General features: G+C 34.4%; 2 protein-coding genes across 2 annotated transcripts; one reads left to right on the top strand and one right to left on the bottom strand.

Moving 5' to 3' along the window:
* The first annotated feature begins 6,587 nt into the window (after positions 1–6,587).
* On the top strand, positions 6,588–9,619 carry LOC106380264 (putative cysteine-rich repeat secretory protein 61). The gene is made up of 2 exons (XM_013820055.3): positions 6,588–7,317; positions 8,998–9,619. Exons 1-2 carry the CDS (start codon positions 6,991–6,993, stop codon positions 9,448–9,450), a joined length of 780 nt encoding a protein of 259 aa, XP_013675509.2. The 5' UTR covers positions 6,588–6,990; the 3' UTR covers positions 9,451–9,619.
* Positions 9,620–11,078: 1,459 nt separating this feature from the next.
* On the bottom strand, positions 11,079–14,247 carry LOC106381493 (protein ROLLING AND ERECT LEAF 2). The gene is made up of 4 exons (XM_048751192.1): positions 13,115–14,247; positions 12,569–12,789; positions 12,274–12,497; positions 11,079–12,202 (listed from the first exon to the last, which is right to left on the bottom strand). The coding sequence occupies exons 1-4, from the start codon at positions 14,130–14,132 to the stop codon at positions 11,518–11,520; spliced, it is 2,148 nt and encodes a 715-aa protein (XP_048607149.1). The 5' UTR covers positions 14,133–14,247; the 3' UTR covers positions 11,079–11,517.
* Positions 14,248–23,116: the final 8,869 nt, after the last annotated feature.

The following is a 23,116-nucleotide window of genomic DNA, read 5'->3' on the forward strand; positions in this document are numbered from 1 at the left end:
GCTGCTGCTGCAGAAGAAGAGATGATTCTTAAGGAACCATGTGATCAAGAATTGTACAACATCTTAGTTGGGTATGAGATATATAACTGAAAATAAGTATTTTTTTGTAGAAAACTTATTTTGACCAAAAATAAATAAAAAACTTAAAAATAAAGTATTCTAAACTTGAAATAAATTTTAAAAATGTATTGTATGCAAATTGTATAAATTAAAAAAAAATATAAAAAGATGCTCTATTTGTTATTTAAGACTATAAATTTACTGTACCGAATTTAAAAAAAAAATAGTAGTATGTAATAAAAATGAATAAGAAATTAAATTATTTATAAAATCAATATATATTAATAATGTCGAATAATAAACCTAATCAATAATATCATAGAGTTACACAATATCTTGCATATATTGTATATTTTAATTCTTTTTATTTGATATAATACAATATCTTGCATGCATAGACTCAGTGCAAAATTTTAACTGAATAAGTTTTTAATAATTGTGTTTACAGTGTCATCTCATACTTTAAAATATATGATGTTTTAGAAAAAGTATTAGATAGAAATATGAAAACCCATAGCTTACATGAAAAATGTAATATATAACAAAATTGTCATTATAAAATTGAACACTTTTTGTTCTACTTAGCTAATATTAAACTGGAATTGCTATGATGAACACATGAATTTGGTTATAAGATATTTAAGGTTTACATAAAATATTAAGCAATGTAACTGAAATATATTTGTTTCAATTACAAAGTGTTTTTTTGTAGTTACTAATTACATTTATGGCCATTAATTTGAATTCTTATTAAATATTTTTCATAGGTATGAAAATGGTTCAAGGACAACAAATGTGTGAAGCAAAGAGCATAAATTTTACGGGAATGTGTTTGAAGTGTAGGAATTGCAAACAAATATGCATAAGCGAAGGTTTTCCTGATGGTCGTTGCAAAGGATTTATGCGCAAATGCATTTACGGGAAACCTTGCATGTTGAACTGAAATTTATTTAAATGTTTAATAAAAACATAATGTACTAAAACCTTAATTCTAAGCTATTATCATTTGGCTCGACCAATATCACATTTATATTTGCTTTGTCAAACAAATATATAATTTATTAGTAATTACAAGTGTCCACTACTATATAAATTAAAACATAAGACATTTTGTGACATCTTCTTGGAATTTTCATAATTACAAGTGTCTACTACTATATTTATGGTTTACGACTTAAATTATTTTTAACCAGAAAACAATACATTCCTATTTCAGAATTTAATACATTTTATGTTTAATATAATGTTTGATATAACTGACGATTCCATAGAATCAATAACTACTTACTCCACCCGTTTCATTTAGTTATCATTTTAGATTTATACCCACAGATTAAAAATATTTAATTTTGAATATTTTACAAATAAAAACATCATTATCTGTACATTTAACAATATTTCAACCAATAGAAAAATAAACATAAGAATATTGCTGGTAAATTTTGCTTTGAAATTCTAAAACAACACTTATTTTGTAACAAAATTTTTACTATAAAATGATAACTAAACTGAAATGGACGGAGTAATATTTTTGATGAATATTATTATTAATTCACATATTGGACTACTAAATCATAAGACATTTCTATCATCAACAATTACTATTAATCAACCCAAATGATCATTTTGTTTTCAGCTATAACACACAATTCCATAGCAGTGCAATACTATATCTTCATTATTAAATTACTTTTTGGTTTTCCAAATAAAAACCCAGTCCATATAGACATATATATATATATATATATAATAGTTTTAAGGAAATATCTAAACGTTTCTATTTGGAATATGGTCATCTAATGTATAAACGTTTTCTTAATGTTTCAATAAGATATGATATTCTTTTCAGTCTTCTGATGAATAGGAAATATCTCCATATTAAATATTGAGCCGTCAAATAATATATGCTGTAGCCTAAACCATAAAAATTACATAAAAAACACAATTATTAATAACTTATTCAATTAAATTTATAAACAGGTTATCCTAATTTCTAAATCACAATCTCAAATCTACATTAGTCCTCTATAAAAAGGATAACTTTGTAAAAATAGCATTGTTTAAAAAATTATTTTAAAATATAACCTATTAATGAAAAAATCTAAAAGAATACTCATCTATCGACAAAAAATTGTTGTTAACAAAAATTTTAAATCACAATCCTAAATCTACAATTGTTCTCTATAATAATGATAACTTTTAAAAAATTTCATTGTTTAAAAAATTATTTTAAAATTTGCATTTTAAATCACAATCTCAGATCTAAAATATTTCTTTATAAAAATGATAACTTTTAAAAAATAGCATATTTTAAATTTTATTTAAAAAATAGCATTTTTTAAATTTTATTTAAAAAATGCAACATATTGATCCATTTTTTAAAAAAACTACTCATCTATCAATGAAAATTCTTGTTATCCTAATTTCTAAATCACAATCTCAAATCTACAATAGTTCTCTACAAATTGATAACTTTCCAAAAATGGCATTGTTTAAAATGTTTATTTAAAAAATACAAACTATTGATCAAAAATTCCAAAAGAATACCAATGTATCAACAAAAATTCTTGCTATCCGAATTTCTAATCACAGTCCTCAATTTACAATATTTCTCTATAAAAATAATAACCTTCCAAAAATAGAAATTTTAAAAAAGTTCATCGAAAAATACAATCTGTTGATCAAATTTTTTTCTTATCCTAATTTCTAAATTACAATCTCAAACCTACATTTGTTCTGTATAAAAATGATAACTTTCCAAAATAGTATTGTTTAACAAAATATTTTAAAAAAGTAACCTATTAATAAAACAATCTAAGAAATACTCAACTAGCAACCAAAATTCTTGTTATCCAAATCACAATATCAATATCTCAAATATTCAATACTTCTCTATAAAAATGATAAAATTAAAAATATAGCATTTAAAAGTTTATTTTAAAAATACAAGCTTTGATCAAAAATTCTAAAAGAATACTCAAGTATCAACAAAAATTCTTGCTATCCTAATTTCTAATCACAATCCTCAATCTACAATATTTCTCTATAAAATAATAACTTTCCAAAAATAGCATCAAAAAATACAATCTATTGATCAAAAATATTTTTAATCCTAATTTCTATATCACAATCCCAAATCTACAATTTTTTCTATAAACTAATAAATTTTCTAAAATAGCATTGTTTAAAAAGATTATATAACAAAATATAACTTTTTGATCAAAAATTCTAAAAGAAATCATCAATCAACAAAAATTCTTGTTATCCTTATTTGTAAATCACAATCGCAAATCTGCAGATTTTTCTATAAAAATGATAACTTTCCAAAATGCATTTTCTAAAAGTTTATTAAAACTACAACTAATTGATAAAAAATTCTAAAAATACTCATCTATCAACAAAAATTCTTGCTATCCTAATTTGTAAATCACAATCCCAAATTACATTAGTTCTCTATAAAATTAATAAATTTCTAAAAATAGCATTGTTTAAAAAAATATTTAAAAAATATAACCTTTGTATCAAAAATTCAAAAAAAATACTCATCAATCAACAAAATTCTTTTTATCTAATTTCTAAATCAAAATCCCAAATCATCAAAAGTTCTTTATAAAAATGATAACTTTCCAAAAATAGCATTTATTAAAAATTTATTTTTAAAAAATACCATATATTTAGAACAAAATTTGAAAAGAATACTTATCTATCAACAAAAAAAATTGTTATCATAATTTCTAAATCACAATCTCAAATCTACATTAGTTCTGTATAAAAATGATAACTTTTCAAAATAGTAGTGTTTAAAAAATATAACCTATTAATAAAAGGGTTTTTTTCAAATATGACCTAAAATTTCAAGTCAAACACAAAAATGTTATAAATCAATTGATGGATGTCCATAACCGGCCCGGTCCATAACCGGCCCGGTCCATAACCGGTCCATACACTTAGAGAGAGAGAGACGGCCCAACCCTAAAGAGAGAGAGAGAGAGAGAGAGAGAGAGAGAGAGAGAGAGAGAGAGAGAGAGAGAGAGAGAGAGAGAGAGAGAGAGAGAGAGAGACGGTCATGACCTTAGGAGAGAGAGAGAGGCGGCATATGCTTTGGAGAAAAGAAAACTCTATTTCTTTTTCCTTGTAATTGTTATCTTTTCATTATTATGTATTAGTAATTTTCCTAATCCTTGTTAGTTTAGGTTTTTGGATACTTTCTTTTTTCAATGACTTGTAATCCTTATATAAAGGAACCCATGTTATGATTAATAAAACACAGAAACATTCAGTCTCTAAACCGTTTGTTTTACAACACGTTATCAGCACGACGCTCTAAACTCCCTGAGCAAATCGAAAACCCCTTAAACCCTAACCTAGCCGGCAACTTTAAACCTAAACCCGACGAACCCTAATCTGCTCCAGCTCGCGTTCCAGCTTGCATCCATCTGATCAGCTCCAGCCCTAAGGTGTTCCTGATCCTAGACGTCCTCAGCTTCCCGTTCGCATCAGAACAGCTCGCATCCGACGTCCAGCCAGCTTGCGTTCCCCGATCAGCCAGCTCGCGACCCGATAGGAAGCAACCTGCTCGTGTTCCCGATCAGACGCATCCTGTTCCAGCTCACGCCTCAGCACGCGTCCGTCCCAGCTCGTTCTAGCTCGCGTTCCAGCTTGTTCCAGCTTGCGTCCGCTCGAGTTTCTCTTGGTGGTCCGGTTTCTACAATCTGCGAACAAAAGGTAACCCTGATTCTAAGACATGAGAATTGAATTCAGATTGTTTGTAAAGATTGAAACCCTAAAATATAATCTCTAAAACTAAAGCCATAGGATAATAGATCAATCCCCTATGAGTAAATCGAAGCTCTATAAGTTTGATCTAAAACCCTAAAAGGAGATTGATCCATTGATCAATTAAAATCAGAACCTTAAAAGTTTTGAATCTCAAATCAAATCTCTTTGATCAAAGATCAAAGTTTCGAAATCCCTAAAACCCTAATTCGAAAACTATTAAAACTTATTGATTGATTGAGATTGAAATTGATCACCTTGAAACCGACATTGTTTGATTAATAAAATCGAAAACACTAAAACCCTAAAGCTCGAAATCGATTTTAAATTGTTCTTGCTTGATTGAATGATTAATGATCTGAGTTTTAACATTAATACATTGATTGAATCTCGAAACTAAAATCTTAAGGCCTTGAAACCCTTAACCTCATGTTGATAAAATCGGCCATTTAAATGTTTAAAACCCTAAATCTCGTTTTAAATTCCTAAAGGCCTTGAAACCTTAAATCTCATATTGCTTTTAGGTTAGTTTGCAATTGATTTTTAACCTAGACGACTTACATGATCGTCCATCTTACATGGAAATCGTCCATTTAGGTTAGTTTTGCAATTAGTTTTTAACCTAGACGACTTACATGGAAGTTGTCCATTTTGTTTGTTAAAAAAAAATCGAGACGACTTCCATGTAAGTCGTCTAGGAAAAATAGGTTAGTTTTCCATTTGACCGGATTGTGTCAGAAATTTGACTTTTCCTGGACGACTTACATGGAAGTCGTCCAGTAGAAAATTAAAAAATCAATATTTTATTATACCTAGACGACTTCCATGTAAGTCGTCTCAGGTTAGTTTTGCAATTGAAAAATAAAACAAAAAAGATTATTTTTTTCTAGACGACTTACACGGTAGTCGTCCGTCCGACGACTTACAAGGAAATCGTCCAAGATAAGCAAGGTTTGACCAGAATCTCGGAATAAAATCATGAACGACTTTCGTGGAAGTCGTTTGATGGACGACTACCGTGTAAGTCGTCTAGACAAAAATAATTTTTGTTGTTTTATTTTTCAATTGCAAAACTAACCTGAGACGACTTATATGGAAATCATCTAGGTATAACAAAATATTGATTTTTTAATTTTCTACTGGACGACTTCCATGTAAGTCGTCCAGGAAAACTCAAATTTCTGACACATTCCGGTCAAATGCAAAACTAACCCGTTTACCTTAGACGACTTACATAGAAGTCGTCTTGATTTTTTTTTTTAACAAACAAATATGGACGACTTCCATGTAAGTCGTCTAGAAAAAGACATTTAAAAGTCAATTGAAAAATTAACCTCTTCATTGACCAGAATACTTGCATGTAAGTGGTCTGCACCCGGAAGTCGTCTGGACGAACAGATCTGGAAAAAAAAACTAATTTCATAGTTTCAACCAGTGAGATAACTTGTTCAGCACACAAAAGTCATCTCCAAGCACTTAGAATCTCAAACAAAAGTTATCCACCAAGAATCGTAAGCTTCAACGGCTCTATGAACCATAAAAATTTTAGAATCAAAATCTTGGGTTTTTTTGGATGAATATGGAGAGAAAGTAAAGGGATGTTGTTTTTGGTTCATAAAAATTGAGAAAGAAAGAGTGTAAATCGATTTTTAGATGCATTAAGAGCTTCAAATTGGTCGTTCATGGTGGTTGGTGTATTGATGGCAACGGCAATATTGTGGATACTTGGGGAAGATGAGGGTGATAGAGTAAAATATGCATTTTCAAAAAAAAAAAAAAAAAGTGATGGCATTTTCGTGAATAATCTGAACTTTAGGGGTGAAAGAGGCAAGTCAAAGTTCCAAAAAAACATGGGTTAATTTTGTGTTTGACTTCAAGTTTTGAATAATATTTGCGAAAAGCCCTAAGTATATAGTACGATTATAAGAGTTTCAGTTTTTTTCAATTTTGACTTTTTCACTTCCCTTCCTTCACCGCATATACCAAGTCTCAACTCAACTCCGAACTCTTCTCTCGTCTAAGCTAACACAACAAAAAACGAATTATTAACATAATCTTTTCATCCAAATAATAGATAAAAACCAACCAGCTATAAATTCCCCAATATGAATCTACAAAAAGAAACACTTTCCCAATTCCAAAACATCCAAAACAATGTTTTCATCATCTGTCTCAGAACGTACCATTTTGGTCCCGATCTTGGCCGTAGTAGCCACACAACTCTTCTTTATACACAGTGTTGCGTCTGTAAACGATACCAATGCGTATTTACACCACAAATGCTTAGAGAAGGATGGAAAATATAAGTCAAAGAGTCTATACGAGAAAAACCTCAACAGTCTCATCTCAAACACTTCTGTAAAAGATTACCTCTATGGCGTTTATGGTTATCGTCCTGATACTGTCTACATGGTTATCCAATGCCGTGGTGACTCTTACGGCTCCAAGTGTGATACATGCCTCTCCACTGCTTACTCCGAGGTAAACATACTTTTATTAATTTGTTTGTTTGGGTTTGTGATTATGTTAGTGTAAACAAGTAAATGCTAAACAGAAAACGTTTAGAAAATTTTAAAATTTTGCTTTAGCCATACACTACGAGTGAGATAATTTAATTGAGATCATATGAAGAGAACTTAGAGCATCTTCAGAGGTAAGATACTCTTGTGGAGTATCTAACCAAAAACAAAACTAATATGTTTTTCAAAATTCATGTCTAACTTAAATTTAAATAAAATGTGAATGTGTTTCTCACAGATTATATTTGGGTATATCAGATGAGATACTTTCTTCCTAATTTACATTCTCTTTTTCCAAATTTTTAATTTTTATTTTCAGTACAAATTTATGAAGATAGGCGTGCACCAAAGAATTAAATAAAATCTCTATAATTGAAATATTATTGGTACGATAATCCATTATATATTAATTGAGAAACATTACAACATTATTTTGTAGCCACGTGTCACCATGAGAATGCAATTCAAAATTCTTAGAGAAATAGGTTGATCCATCTTAACTTATATTATATTTTTTTATTAAACTAACTATTAAATTGATAAATAGCGTACAAAAGAATATTCTCATACTTTGCTTAAATAAAAACTACGGAATTAAATAATATGATTAACGTATATATGACAATTAATGATTATGAATAATAAATATTTGATAATAATTTTTGTATCTTAGCTTTTTTTGTTTAATTTTATATTATTAAAAGATATTAAATAACCACATTAACCATATAATAAGAAATTATTTTTTTTCTTATATGTTATATTTTAAATTTTTAAAACGACTATAAATTACTAAAAACGTTAAATGTCTCATACTAAAATTTTGTGATCAATGGTTTAACTTTTTTTTGCTAATAGCAAGATACAAATGCTCATAAATCTTATGAATATGAAGTCTCATTTATTAGACATTCATATTATATATTAATATAGTTTAAAATTAAACTATATAAAATAGAAAAATACTTACATATGATCATTTCTAAATTTGCATTGAAAACGTATTGAAACTTTAATATTTTGATTTTGAAATTTGCATTCGAAAAATCGCACATTAGAAATTTTGTGTTTATCATATGAGTATGAATTCTCAATAATAAATATTTATATTAAAATATACTATATATCTATGTCCATGTCATTGAAATTTAGTTATATACCATATAAAATAAATAAAATGATTGTTTTGATTTATTTACCAAAAAATATTGTAAATAAATAAGATGTTTGGATTTATGTCTTTACTCTAATTTAGTTATATACATAATACGCAAATAAATACAAATAAATAATAATATATAAAAATTATTTTTATATATAGCATTCATCCCGCGCAATTGTGCGGGTCTTAAGCTAGTATCTTATTAATTGAGAAAATATTAGTTGATAAAGGGACTTATTGTACAAAAAGATTCATAACAAAATATGTTAGGTTTATAGAAGTGTAAATTAATTAAATATTAATTTAATAGTTGATTTTTCCATGCTCATTAACTATTTTCAAAATAGATAATTTACAAAACTATACATATTATAGAGATGAAGGTTCTACTGTATATAACTAGTCCTTTGGTGCTATACTATTCTTTTTATTTTGGTTTGGTTATGTATATGTATATGTATATGTATGTATATATGGCAGCTACGTAAAAGATGTCCGATGAACAAGGGGGCAATCGTATGGTTTGACCGATGTCTTCTCCGGATTTCTCCGACCACTTTCATAAACGAGATGGATCTCAAGAACAAGTTCTATATGTACAACATGAAGAAAGTGAGAGATCCGGCGTCGTTTAAGGCTAAGACAAAGGCTCTTCTCACCAAGCTGGCAAAGGAAGCCACTCGTAAAGGTTCAGAGAGGTCTCCTGCACAGGAGTATTACGAGCCAGGGGATATGAAGCTCGACGGGAAGATGACGCTGTACGGAATGGTGCAGTGCACGCGACTTATATGGAACACAGATTGTAAGAAATGTTTGGATACGATTATTGGGGAGCTTCCTAATTGTTGTGATGGCAAAGAAGGAGGAAGAGTAGTGAGTGGGAGTTGTACCTTTAGGTATGAGATTTACCCTTTTCTTGACACTCAAAGATGAGAGCTCCATGTTTTTTGTGTTCTCCTTCATTGGGGATGCTATAACATGTTTTTATCAAGAAATAATATTTAGTTATTTATTTACATGTTCTTGCTGTACAATTAATGTATTTAGATTGTGGTATAAGGTAACTAATTGGCTCGACTGTATGCACAACATTAATATCCTTTATTGGTTGTGTTACCATTTATTAGCTTTCAAATATGAAAGACTATCAAGTCACACTTATATATTAATTGAGAAGCATTACAACATTTTTTTGTACTCACGTGTAATCACTATGATGATTCTTAGAATCATTAGAGAAATATGTTGGTACACCTAAATATATCATAAGTTGTTTATTAAATTAACTATAAATTTATTATTAATGTTTTTCATTATTTTATTAAATACAACTTACGGAATTGTCTAATGTGGCTAAAGTATATATGACAATTAATGATTTTGAATAATAAAGATTTGATAAAACCAGTATATCTTCTATCATATTTGTTTAATTTTAAAATATTAAAATAAATTGAACAACCATATTAACTATATAATAAAAATTTAGTTATTTCTGTATATGTTATATTTTGAATTTTAAAAACGACTATAAATTACAAAAACTGTTAAAAATCTCACATTCAAATTTTGTGATCCATGGTTTAAAACTTTTGTTATGACAAGATAAAAATGATTACAAAATCATATAAGTAGAAAATCTCATTTAATAAGTATTAAGATATATATATATCGTTTTAAATTAAAATATATACCATGTAAAAATACATAAATATTTTAATTTAGAAATTTACTTTGAACATTTTTTTTGATAAAAGCTTTGAGCAAATATTGACAACTTATTTTTTTAAATTATAAATTACTAAAACTATTAATCACACAATGAAAATTGTATTATTAGTAATTTAAAGTTTTTGATATAAAATATAGAAATGATATAAAAAAAATTCATATGAGTAGAAAGCATCATTTAATAGATATTAATATAAAAATATATTTATATATATGTTACTGTTATTTATATTTAATTATATACCATATCAAATAGAAAAAAATTATTGTTTAGAGTAATAAAATTTATTTATATGTTCACACCAATTTAATTTTATACATAATAATTGCTGAATTTTTAATTATTCAATATGTATTTATTATTTCATAATATATAAAAATATATAATGCATAGAATAATATATATATAGAGTGCGCGGGTATTTTTTATATCTCTCAGCTTTGCTTAAACCTCCAAATCAGTGGACTGATATTTGAGAAAAAGGCTGCTAATTTTAATTCTCATGCAATCTTAACAATCTTCTCTGCAGTTGATACATATAAGTTCAAACTCATCAAAAAATGCGAATCTGCCACGGCAGCATGGAACACCTTGGTCGAGTATTAAAAGGACTTACTTGGATTATTTGGTATCATGTTTTGAAACCTTATGGATGGTAGAAGATGAGTTATTTATGAGTTTTATTGCAAAGCTGAACACCATTACCAATGATGCTTATGCGCTTGTTTGTTAAAACATACAAAGAGAAGAAGCTGGTCAAAATGCTCTTCTCAGCCTATAAGGCAGTCATGAAAGTGACAATAAGATCTTGCTCGAGTTGACAAGCGGGTTTCGTGAATCAATATTAGTATTTTGCGATCTTTTGTACAGATTTTAAAGAACCCTCAATACATTTTCAAAGTATTTTATGTTACTATATGTGCAACTAATCATATCAAGAAACCGTTAGGAAATATGAACACAGAAGAAGAAGTCTATACATCCCTCCTTCACATCTGTAACTAGAATCATCTGTGGCAAGTTATCAAGCATGGCATATAGCCAACCATCCAGTTCTTAACTAGCACAAGCACTCGAGCATCGACCCATCTCTTATCCCATGTCTTAGTAACCGGTTCTGGCCGGAGTCTGGGAAAGACGATATGTTAACTTCCCGGTGAATTAAATTACAACCATAGATAGTTCAGGTCTGGCGCTCCGGTCTACAGACCTCCACGGAGCCAAGTCAAGGTGGATCATGCAACCATGGCATACAATCATCTTTTTGGTTAGTCTTCCTCTGATTCTTGAGAGCTGCTTTCTTTTTCAGCAGCACGCTCCAAGAGATCATCATAAGCCCTCACAGATTCCGCTGAAAACCTCTCCATAGCTTCAAAAATACGCCGAAGACTACCCTGTAAACTTTCGTTACTAGTGTCGCTTCGGTCTTCGCCTGAACCAACCAGAACCATTTTGCTTTCCAGTTCTTGAATCTCTTTTTGTATTCTCTGTTCCTCACCACCATGCCCTATCATCCTCTCCAGCGTTTCTAACCTATCTTGCTCCCAAAGACGAAGCACGCTGGTTGTGAATCTGCGCATGGCCTCAACAACTTCCTTCTCAGATATTCTATCTAAAGCTTGTTCCCACTGGTTACATATGACGAAAATCACTGGAGCACCTAGACGACCCGGAGAAAAAGGAACGATCCCATCAGGAGTTTCCTCAGGTTCGTAGATTAAACACTTCATAAGCCAACTATTCAATCCTCTTACAAAACACTTTTGCGCATTAACCCAGCTTGAGAATCTCAGAATCCAATTTATAAGTTCATGCCCAAGCACCCTTGTAGCTTCGAGATGATCATCAGGGAGTTTTTTGCTCGCTCTAATGGAGCCTAAACCTCTGGCTTCCTTAATAGCTTCACACTGACTTTGATGGCAATCAAGCATGGATTTCCACATTCTGCTAAGCCTGGAAGAGAGAAATGAATGAAATAAAGAAAGTGAAACACAGATTGCATCTTAAACTTGTTCCAGCTTTACCCTTGGATCAACTGATTCAGTTGCAGCCATAGCTCTTCGTCTCTTATCTTGTTGATTGTAACGGATATTTTGTCAACGACTTGAATGGCAATCCTTATCTTCGTGGACAAACTTCTCACGAATCTACGCGTTAAATCAACTTTTGGAGCATCGGTACCTCTTTCATCCATACGCTTCAGCTTCCTTAACTTTCTCTCGTGTAATAAACGCAGTTTTTCCTCAGCCTGCACACAAAAACTGAAGATCAAACCACAAAAAGAAGAAGAGATCAAATCTCAGTGAGGAACGAACATACCTTGACTTCTTCGTAGAGCTTCTTCTCCCATAGGTGTAGCTTGTGCAATGTGGAAGACAGATTACGAGACCTTAATGCAAGCTCCGCCTCAATATCTGCGTAAGTAGGTGCAGCCGCTGCCGAAGAAGAGGCTTTAGCTTTCTTGGAGGTTGATGGTTGAGACGACGGGACCACAGAAGGCGGTGGAGTAACTTCTTGTATCATCTTTGACGAAGCTGCTCCTGTACATGCACAGACAAGTTTTGTAATAAACTAATAAGAATGGTTCCAACACAGCAAAGCTAAAAAAAAAATTTCACAACACATTAAAGCTAGAACAGATTCATATGTTGACATAAAACCATAAATATATATTTCACTAGATGTGTTAAAAAAAAAAAAAAAAAAATTCACTAGATTCCTACGAAGATTCAAACTTTATGCAACACAATCATATGTTGACACAAAACCATAAATAAATTCACAAGATTTCGACAAAGAATCAACCTTTCTGCAACTGAATCATCAAAATCCAAATAAAGAACAAAGATGATGATGAAAGCTAACCATGTTTGCGAGCATTAGGATGTTGTTTCCCGACTTCAAGCATCACTGCAATCTCAGTTCCTGACTCAGCAGCTCTCAAGAACTGAGCTTCTATCTCTTTCGCAATCTCAGGCACCCCACGCCGTACACCACTGCCACGTGGCGCTGCATCACTCCTCCGCGCTTCCTCTCCACCACTACTCTCAACAACTTTCTTAACATGAACCTCGTACTCCTTCTCTTCTTTCTCAACCGCCACGCTCGGCCTAGTCTGAAACAGAGAAGCCTGACCACCACCACCACCATCCCCCGGCGGCTCTTCCTTGTCGTCCACGGCGGAGGCGGAGACAGCCGGAACCGGAACTACGAGTTTCTGCTTCCCATGAACTTCCTTGACAACCTCGCCATGGAAATCGTCTTCCAAATCGGGAATACCCTCTTCCTCCCTCACCTCTCTCGAATCATCATCCTGAGTAAGAGTGTACGGAGCGTAATCGAAAAGGTTCAACAAGTCCCAACCCTCCGTCCTCGAAGGTCCGTAACTCGGGTATGGATTATTATAGTTAGAGGCTGACGATTCGCCGAAGTAAACTCTCTGAGGACTCGAAGGTCTCTGCTCGTAGACGACGGAAGGAGGCATCGAACTCTTCTTCATGTAGTTCATGTGCAGATACGAAGACGGAGGATCCGGATTCGGGTAACGGGTAAAATCCGGATCCTCATGGAGAGGAGATGAGTGATGCAAGGAGTCAATCTCGTCGGAGTCCGAATCGAATTCGATATGACCCGACCCGGAAAGCTGGGGTGAATCGTCGTCATCTTCTTCCGGCGGGTCGTGAGAGTCTCCTCCGGCGAAGCGGTGGTGGTGATCGATGAAGGTGTGAAGAGACTGGGCGACTCCTTGGAGGGACTGTGTGTGGGCGAGGTGGGAGTCGGCGAGAGCGTAACGCTGCTGAATCGCGGTTCGGAGGAAACCGCAACGGTCGAGACAAAGCGCAACCGCAGGTAGGTCGTCGAGCTTGGAGGTCGTACAACCCATCGTATATTCTCCAGTGATTCGAGAATCAGATAGTTACAAGAGTTCTCTAGTTACAATAATGAAGAGTTTTAAGGTTTTTTTATTTATTAGAAAATGAAAGAGAGAGAGAGAGAGAGAGAGAGAGAGAGGGACTTTTAAAAGTTAGGTGAGATAAGTAAAGTCTATATGAGGTAAAGATGGGGATAGTAAGAAAGTAGAAAAAAAGTATTATTTTCTCGAGAAAGTTATCAATTTTCTAAGAATTTTTTACATCAATACACACTTTATCATTTTTCAAATACATCTAGAGCCACGATGCACTTGTAAAACATTTTTTTATAGAAGTTACAGAGAGAATATACAGATTTACCCTTAACAAAAAAAAATTAGATCTTTTTTAGACTAGAACAAAGAGAAAATGTGTTTCTTTATTATTATTTAACGTACTTCTTAATATTTTATTTTTACTTATTTTTAAATTAAAAATACATATAACAAATTTTGTTGATATAATAAATTATGTTTTTTTATTCTCTATAATTTGATATCCACTTTGATATATTTTTTTAATATATTTTAAAATAAAGCAAATCTCCAAAATAGCACATTTTTAAGTTTATGTCACAAAAATAGCCCTCAAAAACTAAAATGACCAAAATAACATCATTTTATCTTTTGAAAAATTTAATTTTATTTTATTTTTCAAAATTTAAAATCTTATCCCAAAACCCCACTCCCCAACTCTAAACCCTAAAACCTAAACCCTAAATCCTAAACTCTAAATCCTAAACCCTAAACCCTAAATCCTAAACCTCACCCCTTAACTGTAAACCCTAAACCCTAAACCCCACCCCTAAACTCTAAACTCTAAACCCTAAACCCTAAACCCTAAATCCTAAACCCCACCCCTTAACTCTAAACCCTAATGTCTAAATTAATTTACCATTGGAGTATAAGTGTATATTTATCTCTTTTGATAAAACATTAAGTGCTATTTTGGTCATTTTTATTCTTATAGGCTATATTTGTGACAAAACTTTTTTAGTGCTATCCTAGTCATTTTCTCGTTAACATATCTACTTGTACACGTATTCAATGATTGTGTTATGGATGAGTGATATGTGGATGTTTGAAGACCGTGGATAACTACATGTAGAATATAAGCATGGAAAGACACATGTGGATGAGTATGTGAAGATAGTGTGGACGGGTAAGCATGGATGAGTAAATATGGACGGCTATTTGTGGATGAGTAAAATTATAATTAAAAATCATAATTTAGCATACTACATATTTCATGGTAGAGGATTGTGACGAGCTCGAACCAATGCAGCTTCACCGAGCTCATCCACGACGATGTTGAGCTCGGAATCATTGGTGTGGTTTACCGGGAAGAGGAGCTGACTCGTTTTGACCGATGGTTTTGGAGGAGGAGCTGACTCGTTTTAACTTTTTGGTTTGTTTAATTTTGTTTTCATCACCCAAACTTGTTTTTTTTTTCCTATGTGGTCGTAATTGGTTTGAAGTTATTAATTTGTTCATCTTTGATATTGTGGACACATTGACATCCATATCATAGCCTTTCAATATGTTACATTTTTTTAATCAATGTTTAGTGTTTGAATTACTACTCTATCCACCACATCAAGATTCAATTTTCTATTCACAAATTTAAGAGATCTCTCTTGTTCTTTATTCATGGTTATGTTAGTGTCTATATCCACAACATAATCAAAATCTTCTTTCCTGTCCACAGAAAAACATTGTTGTTGGGGTTGTGTCATTAAGCTCAGCTATTGTGGAGTTTGCTCGGATGAAACGTCTGGAATTTTTACACTCATCTCCGTACACGCATCTACGTCCACGCATCACCCGTCCACACATCATCCGTCCACGCATCAAATGTCTATTAAGGGCAAAGTTGTCTACAGTTTATTGCTGGCGCACAACAAAGTGTGTCACATGTAAAAAGTGGTTCTGAATGTAAAGATAAGTCAAAAAATGGCTTATAGAGTAATCAAATCACTTTTTAAAATGTTTTCAGGAGGTTACAAATATTTGATGAGAAAATAAAGAAGAAAAGGGAAAGTTAGAGAGGAGGAAACCGAAAGAACGTCTTTTACGTATTCGAGTGTTTTGATTTCCCTTCCTTTTTTTAAAAAACGTTGCCGAGGACCAATTCTACTTTGGCTGAAGTTTGAATCAGACCAAAATCATTGAATTTTATTGTTATTTATTATAGTACTATTAGATTTTGATTTTGATTTTGGTCGTCTTTCTTCTTCTTGTTAATTTTCTAATTGCTCCATATTTTGATATAGTCGTTAAACGCTGTAACATCTTTAATTATTAAATACGAGATGGTAACATAGACAATGGTTGTAACTATAAGTTATGCATGAATCACACCACACTTCATAAAATACAACAAGTTTCTTGTTGCGTAAGGGTGAAATGATGATGTAACCAATGGCCTTCAACACAACATACTGCAAAATATATTGAACATGCTTACGTCTGATTTGTTGTAACGCTTGATATTTTGTAATTACAATCAGAGTTTATTTTCCAGTTCCAGTTTACAAGATCCTTTTTCAGCATCTAAAACAGGAGCTAAGAAATCTACATAGGACGATCATATAATCAAAGTATCACCACCTTGAGAGATGAACTTACTTTCAAGAATGTTTTTATTTCCAAGTTTACACAAACCGAAAGAATGAGAGTTGGTTTCCAGGGTTAACATCTCCAGCATGTTCCATCTTTGTGGACAGATCTCTAACCCCTGCGACCTCTATAGGTGCTGTAGATAATGGCTCAGCTTTAAAGACTAGACATGTTTTGGTCTTCATAATTAATCATGTACGAAGCTGTCGTGTGACTAGTGGTTTTGAAGCGGAATATAGTGGCTCCAGAGGTGCTGAACTGCTAAACCCACCAAGGGTCTCTGTTGGTAGCTTTTTACATTTGCCTTTCTTCTGCTTCACAGCCATTTGCCATTTTTCAACGCTTTTGCCATTTCCTCTTTTTGTTCATTTGTGAACCATCTGCCAACATCAACAACATTAACTTGGTGCTTGGTGTATCCCCTATCAAGCCTCTCCAGCCTAGTTACTATATATATAGCTTCTTAAACAAACGTAACTGGGCACTAAGTAAAAGCTGAGATCAAAGGGTATGGCAATTCATATTACTGGAGGAAACTTTGCACAGAGTTCAACTATTATTAGTGGGTGATTCCGCGGTTTTTTATGGGCACAACCATCTCAGGTAATTCAATTTTATGGTTCTTTGTTATCTGCATATGATCTTTTTTCTAGGTGCTAATATTATAGAAACCGAAAAGAACTTTATCTATTCTGTTAGTTTCATCATATCCACACTTTTATTAAGAGCAACATGTTTCAGTTGATTATATTTACCACAATTTCTTGGTGAGTCTAGTATCCATAATACATATGTTTTTAAAGATTGTTTTACAATTGTAAAATGTAGTGTGTCTCCCATATCCTTGCGCGCATGTGTAGATATCGATTGATTACGTAGATATATTGTTAGGAAATATGTGGTCAAATTTTGCGGTAAACCAAAATTTATGGGAGTGGGAAAGAAGAGCTCACACAAAATTGTTAACGGAGTTCGACCAATGTTGCCTACGTCTCCGGACCTGCTACAGATCTTTTATTATCAACCAGGGAAATTTTACAAGCTCACAACTCACACCCCGATCCCAAATACACTCAGAAATTACTCGTAATTTCTTAAAGAAGATTTTTTGTGAAAGAAAAAAAACTTTTTTTTTCTTCTTCTTCTCTTCTCTTCTCTTCTCTTCTCTCGTTCTCTCTCTGTTTTCTTGTTTTGGGATGCCTTTCCTCTTCTCCTTACGTTTATTATTTATAGGAGAAGATTAGATATGTGAAAGCCACAAAGCCACAATTATTGACAAAATGAAGTTCCTCTTTCACCGTCCATCACCGGCCAACAGAATAAACGTGTTTCTTTGACTAACAATCTCCCACTTGAAGACTGATTTCAATCTGTCTTCACACCTTGATCAAATGTAGCAGGTCTCCCCAGCTTGTTACTCCAACAAGCCAACTGAGGTCTTGTCATACGGCACGACCTTCGTCAACATGTCTGCCGGATTCTTGCTTCCTGGGATCTTCTCAAGCACCAACATTTCATCTTCCAACGCTGATCTGATGAAATGATACCGACGATGTATGTGCTTCGTCCGAGCATGATAAACCGGATTCTTTGCCAAATCGATGGCACTTTTACTGTCACAGTACAACACACCTTTCCCTTGGTCATGGCCTAGCTCTTCTAGAAAAGACTGTAGCCATATCATCTCTTTTGTTGCCTCCGTTACAGCAACATACTCAGCTTCACAGCTTGATAGAGATACAATTTTCTGTAATTTTGAAACCCAACAAATTGCAGTACCGCTAAAGGTGTAGACATATCCGGTTGTGCTCTTCGTGCTGTCAATGTCACCTCCATTGTCAGCATCAACATATCCCTGCAATCCCGTCTTAGACTTCGTGAAACATAGCGATAAACTTGGATTTCCTTTTAGATATCTGAAAATCCACTTAACGGCTTCCCAATGTTCCTTTCCTGGATTGCTCATAAATCTTCTGACGACTCCCACTGCATGTGCAATGTCTGGCCTTGTACATATCATCGCGTACATCAGGCTCCTATAGCAGAAGCATATGGAACTTTATCCATACATGCCATCTCGTCTTCCGTCTTTGGAGACTGTTCTCTGGATAACCGAAAGTGACTTGCCAGGGGAGTACTAACTGGCTTCGCGTCATCCATGTTAAACCTCTTGAGGACTTTCTTCACATACTCCTCTTGTGATAGCTTAAGACCTTCCTTGCTCCTACTGATTCTCATCCCTAGAATCTGTCTTGCTTCTCCAAGGTCTTTCATCGCAAACTCTTCTGAGAGTTTCGTCTTCAAGCTATTGATCTCGTGCAAGTCTGCTCCTACTATCAGCATGTCATCGACATATAGGAGCAATATCAAGTAGGACTCTTCAAGCGTCTTGAAGTAACAACAGTGGTCAGCTTCACACCTCAAGAAACCAACGCCTTTAATAAAGTTGTCGAACCGTTTATACCACTGTCTTGGAGCTTGTTTTAAGCCGTACAAACTCCTTTTCAGCTTGCAAACAAGGCTTTCCTTCCCTTTGATCTCAAAGCCTTCGGGTTGCTTCATATAAATTTCCTCATCCAAATCACCGTGAAGAAATGCCGTCTTCACATCCATCTGTTGAAGATGCAGATCTTCTTGTGCTACCAGCCCAAGAACCGTTCTAATGGTCACCATCTTGACTACAGGAGAGAAGATTTCGGTGTAGTCAACGCCTTCTTTTTGTTGGAATCCCTTCACAACAAGCCTCGCTTTATAGCGCTTACTCCCATCAGGTTCTTCTTTTATTCGGTAGACCCACTTGTTATGCAATGCCTTTTTCTCCTTAGGCAAATCTGCTAACTCCCACGTGTGATTGGATAACAACGAGTCCATCTCGTCGTTCATTGCAAGCTCCCACTTGATCGACTCATCAACTTGCATAGCTTCCTCATAACATTCAGGCTCGCCTCTGTCTGTGAGCAGAATGTAGTTGAGCGATGGAGAGAATCTTACTGGCTTTCTGATGATTCTGCTTGACCGTCGTAACTCCGTGACTGGTGTATATGGGACCACTTCAGAATCATCACTTTCTTCAGCCTCACCACTCTCGTCTTGAGAGATTTCTTCTTCTGCTGTTGCGGTATCCTGTGGCAACTCCGGTGTCAGGATATCTTCTAAGTCAACAGCTCCAGGCTCTTTCTTCTCCGAGCCTTCTCTTAGCTTATCCTTGTACAACGCTTCTTCGTTGAACACAACATTTTTGCTGCGGATGATCTTCCGATTTTCATCATCCCAAAACCGGTAACCAAAATCCGTGTCACCATAACCGATGAAGTAACACTTTTTAGACTTCGAGTCAAGTTTACTTCTTGCAGCATCATCAATGTGAACATAAGCTAAGCAACCAAACACCTTTAGATAAGAAAGGTTTACTTTCTTTCCGCTCCAAACTTCTTCAGGGATCTTAAATCCCAATGGTACAGACGGTCCTCTGTTTATTAAGAAGGCTGCGGTATTGATTGCATCTGCCCAAAACGTCTTTGGTAATCCACAGTGCAATCTCATGCTCCTTGCACGCTCATTCAAGGTTCGGTTCATCCTTTCCGCTATTCCATTCTGTTGAGGCGTTCCAGGAATAGTCTTCTCCATCTTGATCCCATTATCAGCGCAATATCTCTTGAACTCGCCGCTGATGTACTCACCACCATTATCAGACCTTAGACACTTCAACTTGAGATTCGTCTCAATCTCAACCATGGCTTTCCAATTTTGAAAACCGAAAACACTTCATGTTTGTTCTTCATGAAGTAAACCCACACTTTTCTTGTGGAGTCATCGATAAAGGTCACATAGTAGTACGAACCTCCCAGCGATGCAACAGGAGCGGGTCCCCACACGTCAGTGTGCACCAACTCTAACTTCTCAGATTTTGGCTCGCTTCCTCCTTTATAGAAACTAACTCGTTTATGTTTCCCAAGGATGCAACTTTCACACATCTGATGATCCACCGTCTTCAGATCCGGAAGAGCGCCATTTTCCACCATGAGTTTCATCCATTTCTCACTCATGTGTCCCAACCTACAATGCCACAACTTGGTATGTTTGGCATTCTCGACAACAGCAACAGTGTCTTGATAACTCGTCGTCATATAAAGAGTGCCTCTTTTATGACCTCTAGCCACCACCATGGAACCTTTCTTGACTCTCCAGGCTCCACCACCAAAATTAACATCGTGCCCCATATCATCAAGTTGACCTACTGAAATCAGATTTCGCATCAACTTTGGCACATGTCTGACCTTCGTAATCTTCCACACACGTCCGTCTGACATTTTCAGGTTGATATCTCCAATACCAACTATGCCCAAAGGTAATCCATCAGCAAGATATACCTTTCCGTAATTTCCCGCAACATAATTTTCCATAATGTTATGGTGCGGTGTGGTGTGGAATGACGCTCCTGAGTCAAGAACCCATGAATCGACTGGGCTATCAACATAGGATATTGACGCTTTGGTGGTACTTGTAGCTGCATCATGAGCTTCAATTTTCCTCGGGAAATCAACAGACACTACCAATGCATCAGCGATTTCACGTGTCACTACATTGGCTCCGCCTCTAGTGTTGTCTTCCTTCTTCGGTGGTGCTCGACAATTCTTCTTAATGTGACCTGTCTTTCCACAATTCCAGCACTCTGGGGCTGTCTGAATTTGGACTGACCCCGTCCATTCCTTGACTTCGATCTGCCATTACTCCGGTTATTTCTATCTGGGTTTCTCCCTCTGTTTTCCACGTTGAAAGCAGAGCTCGTTGATGCCTCCCCAGAGTTTATCCTTCGAACTTCCTCAGCAAGGATATGATCTCTAACATCATTGAATTTGAGCTTTTGAGTGCCCACAGAATTACTAACCGCTGCCCTCATTGGCTCCCAACTATTTGGCAGATATGCCAACAAAATCAGTGCTCGCACTTCATCTTCAAACTCGATTTCAACTGATGACAGTTGGTTGACAATCGTGTTGAACTCGTTCACATGTGCGGCAACCAGGCCACCTTCTTCCATCTTCAGATGAAAGAGTTTCTTCATGAGAAACACCTTATTGTTTGCCGAAGGTTTCTCATACATATCAGAGAGAACTTTCATGAGCCCTTCTGTGGTCTTCTCCTTCGCAACGTTGTGAGCAACGTTTTTCGACAGTGTTAACCTTATAACACCCAGAACTTGTCTGTCAAGGAGCTTCCACTCATCCTGATCCATCTTCTCAGGCTTCTTGCTCAGCGGTTGATGAAGCTTCTTTCCGTACAGATAATCTTCAATTTGCATTCTCCAAAATGCATAATTTGCACCGTCAAATTTCCCGATACTGTGCGCCGAACCGTCTTCGCCTCCCATCGTTTCTGGAACCACCGTGTATTAAAACACCTACGTCGACAAACCGATGTTACCGACAAAAATTCACTATTCACGAATTACTGTTCACGTGAATAGTAACTCCGCAAAAAATTTGACCGATCACCGTAACTCAAGCTCTGATACCAGTTGTTAGGAAATATGGGGTCAAATTTTGCGGTAAACCAGAATTTATGGGAGCGGAAAAGAAGCGCACACACAAAATTGTTAACGGAGTTCGGCCAATGTTGCCTACGTCTCCGGACCTGCTACAGATCTTTTATTATCAACCAGGGAAATTTTACAAGCTCATAACTCACACCCCGATCCCAAATACACTCAGAAATTACTCGTAATTTCTTAAAGAAGATTTTTTGTGAGGAAAAAAAACTTTTTTTTTTCTTCTTCTTCTCTTCTCTTCTCTTCTCTCGTTCTCTCTCTGTTTTCTTGTTTTGGGATGTCTTTCCTCTTCTCCTTACGTTTATTATTTATAGGAGAAGATTGGATATGTGAAAGCCACAAAGCCACAATTATTGACAAAATGAAGTTCCTCTTTCAGTGTCCATCACCGGCCAACACAATAAAGTGTTTCTTTGACTAACATATATGATCAATGCAAGGAAGATTTTGATACAGAAATAGAACTGGCTGTGATTTGTAGTTGCTTAAAAAAAATTTCTTTTGTAAATTGAGGGGGAAGTAGAATGTAATAATATAAAAAGAAGAGAATTCAAGTTTTGATGTGGTGTGATTGTACAGGGTAGTAACGGGTGAGTTCCTGAAAGCTGAGAGCTAAGAGAGTGTCACACAAGTTTGCTGAGAAATCAAAAAGAAGAAGGGATACACTAGTAGTAGTAGTAGTAGTAGTAGAAGAAGAAGAAGAAGAAGGTTGTTGGTGGGGTAGATGGCATTGTACGGCTTGAGATACGTTTGTTGAAATATAAATTCTTTTATATGGGATTGAGAGCAT

This window comes from Brassica napus, chromosome C3 (assembly GCF_020379485.1).
Source record: "Brassica napus cultivar Da-Ae chromosome C3, Da-Ae, whole genome shotgun sequence".
NCBI classification, from domain to species: Eukaryota; Viridiplantae; Streptophyta; class Magnoliopsida; order Brassicales; family Brassicaceae; genus Brassica; species Brassica napus.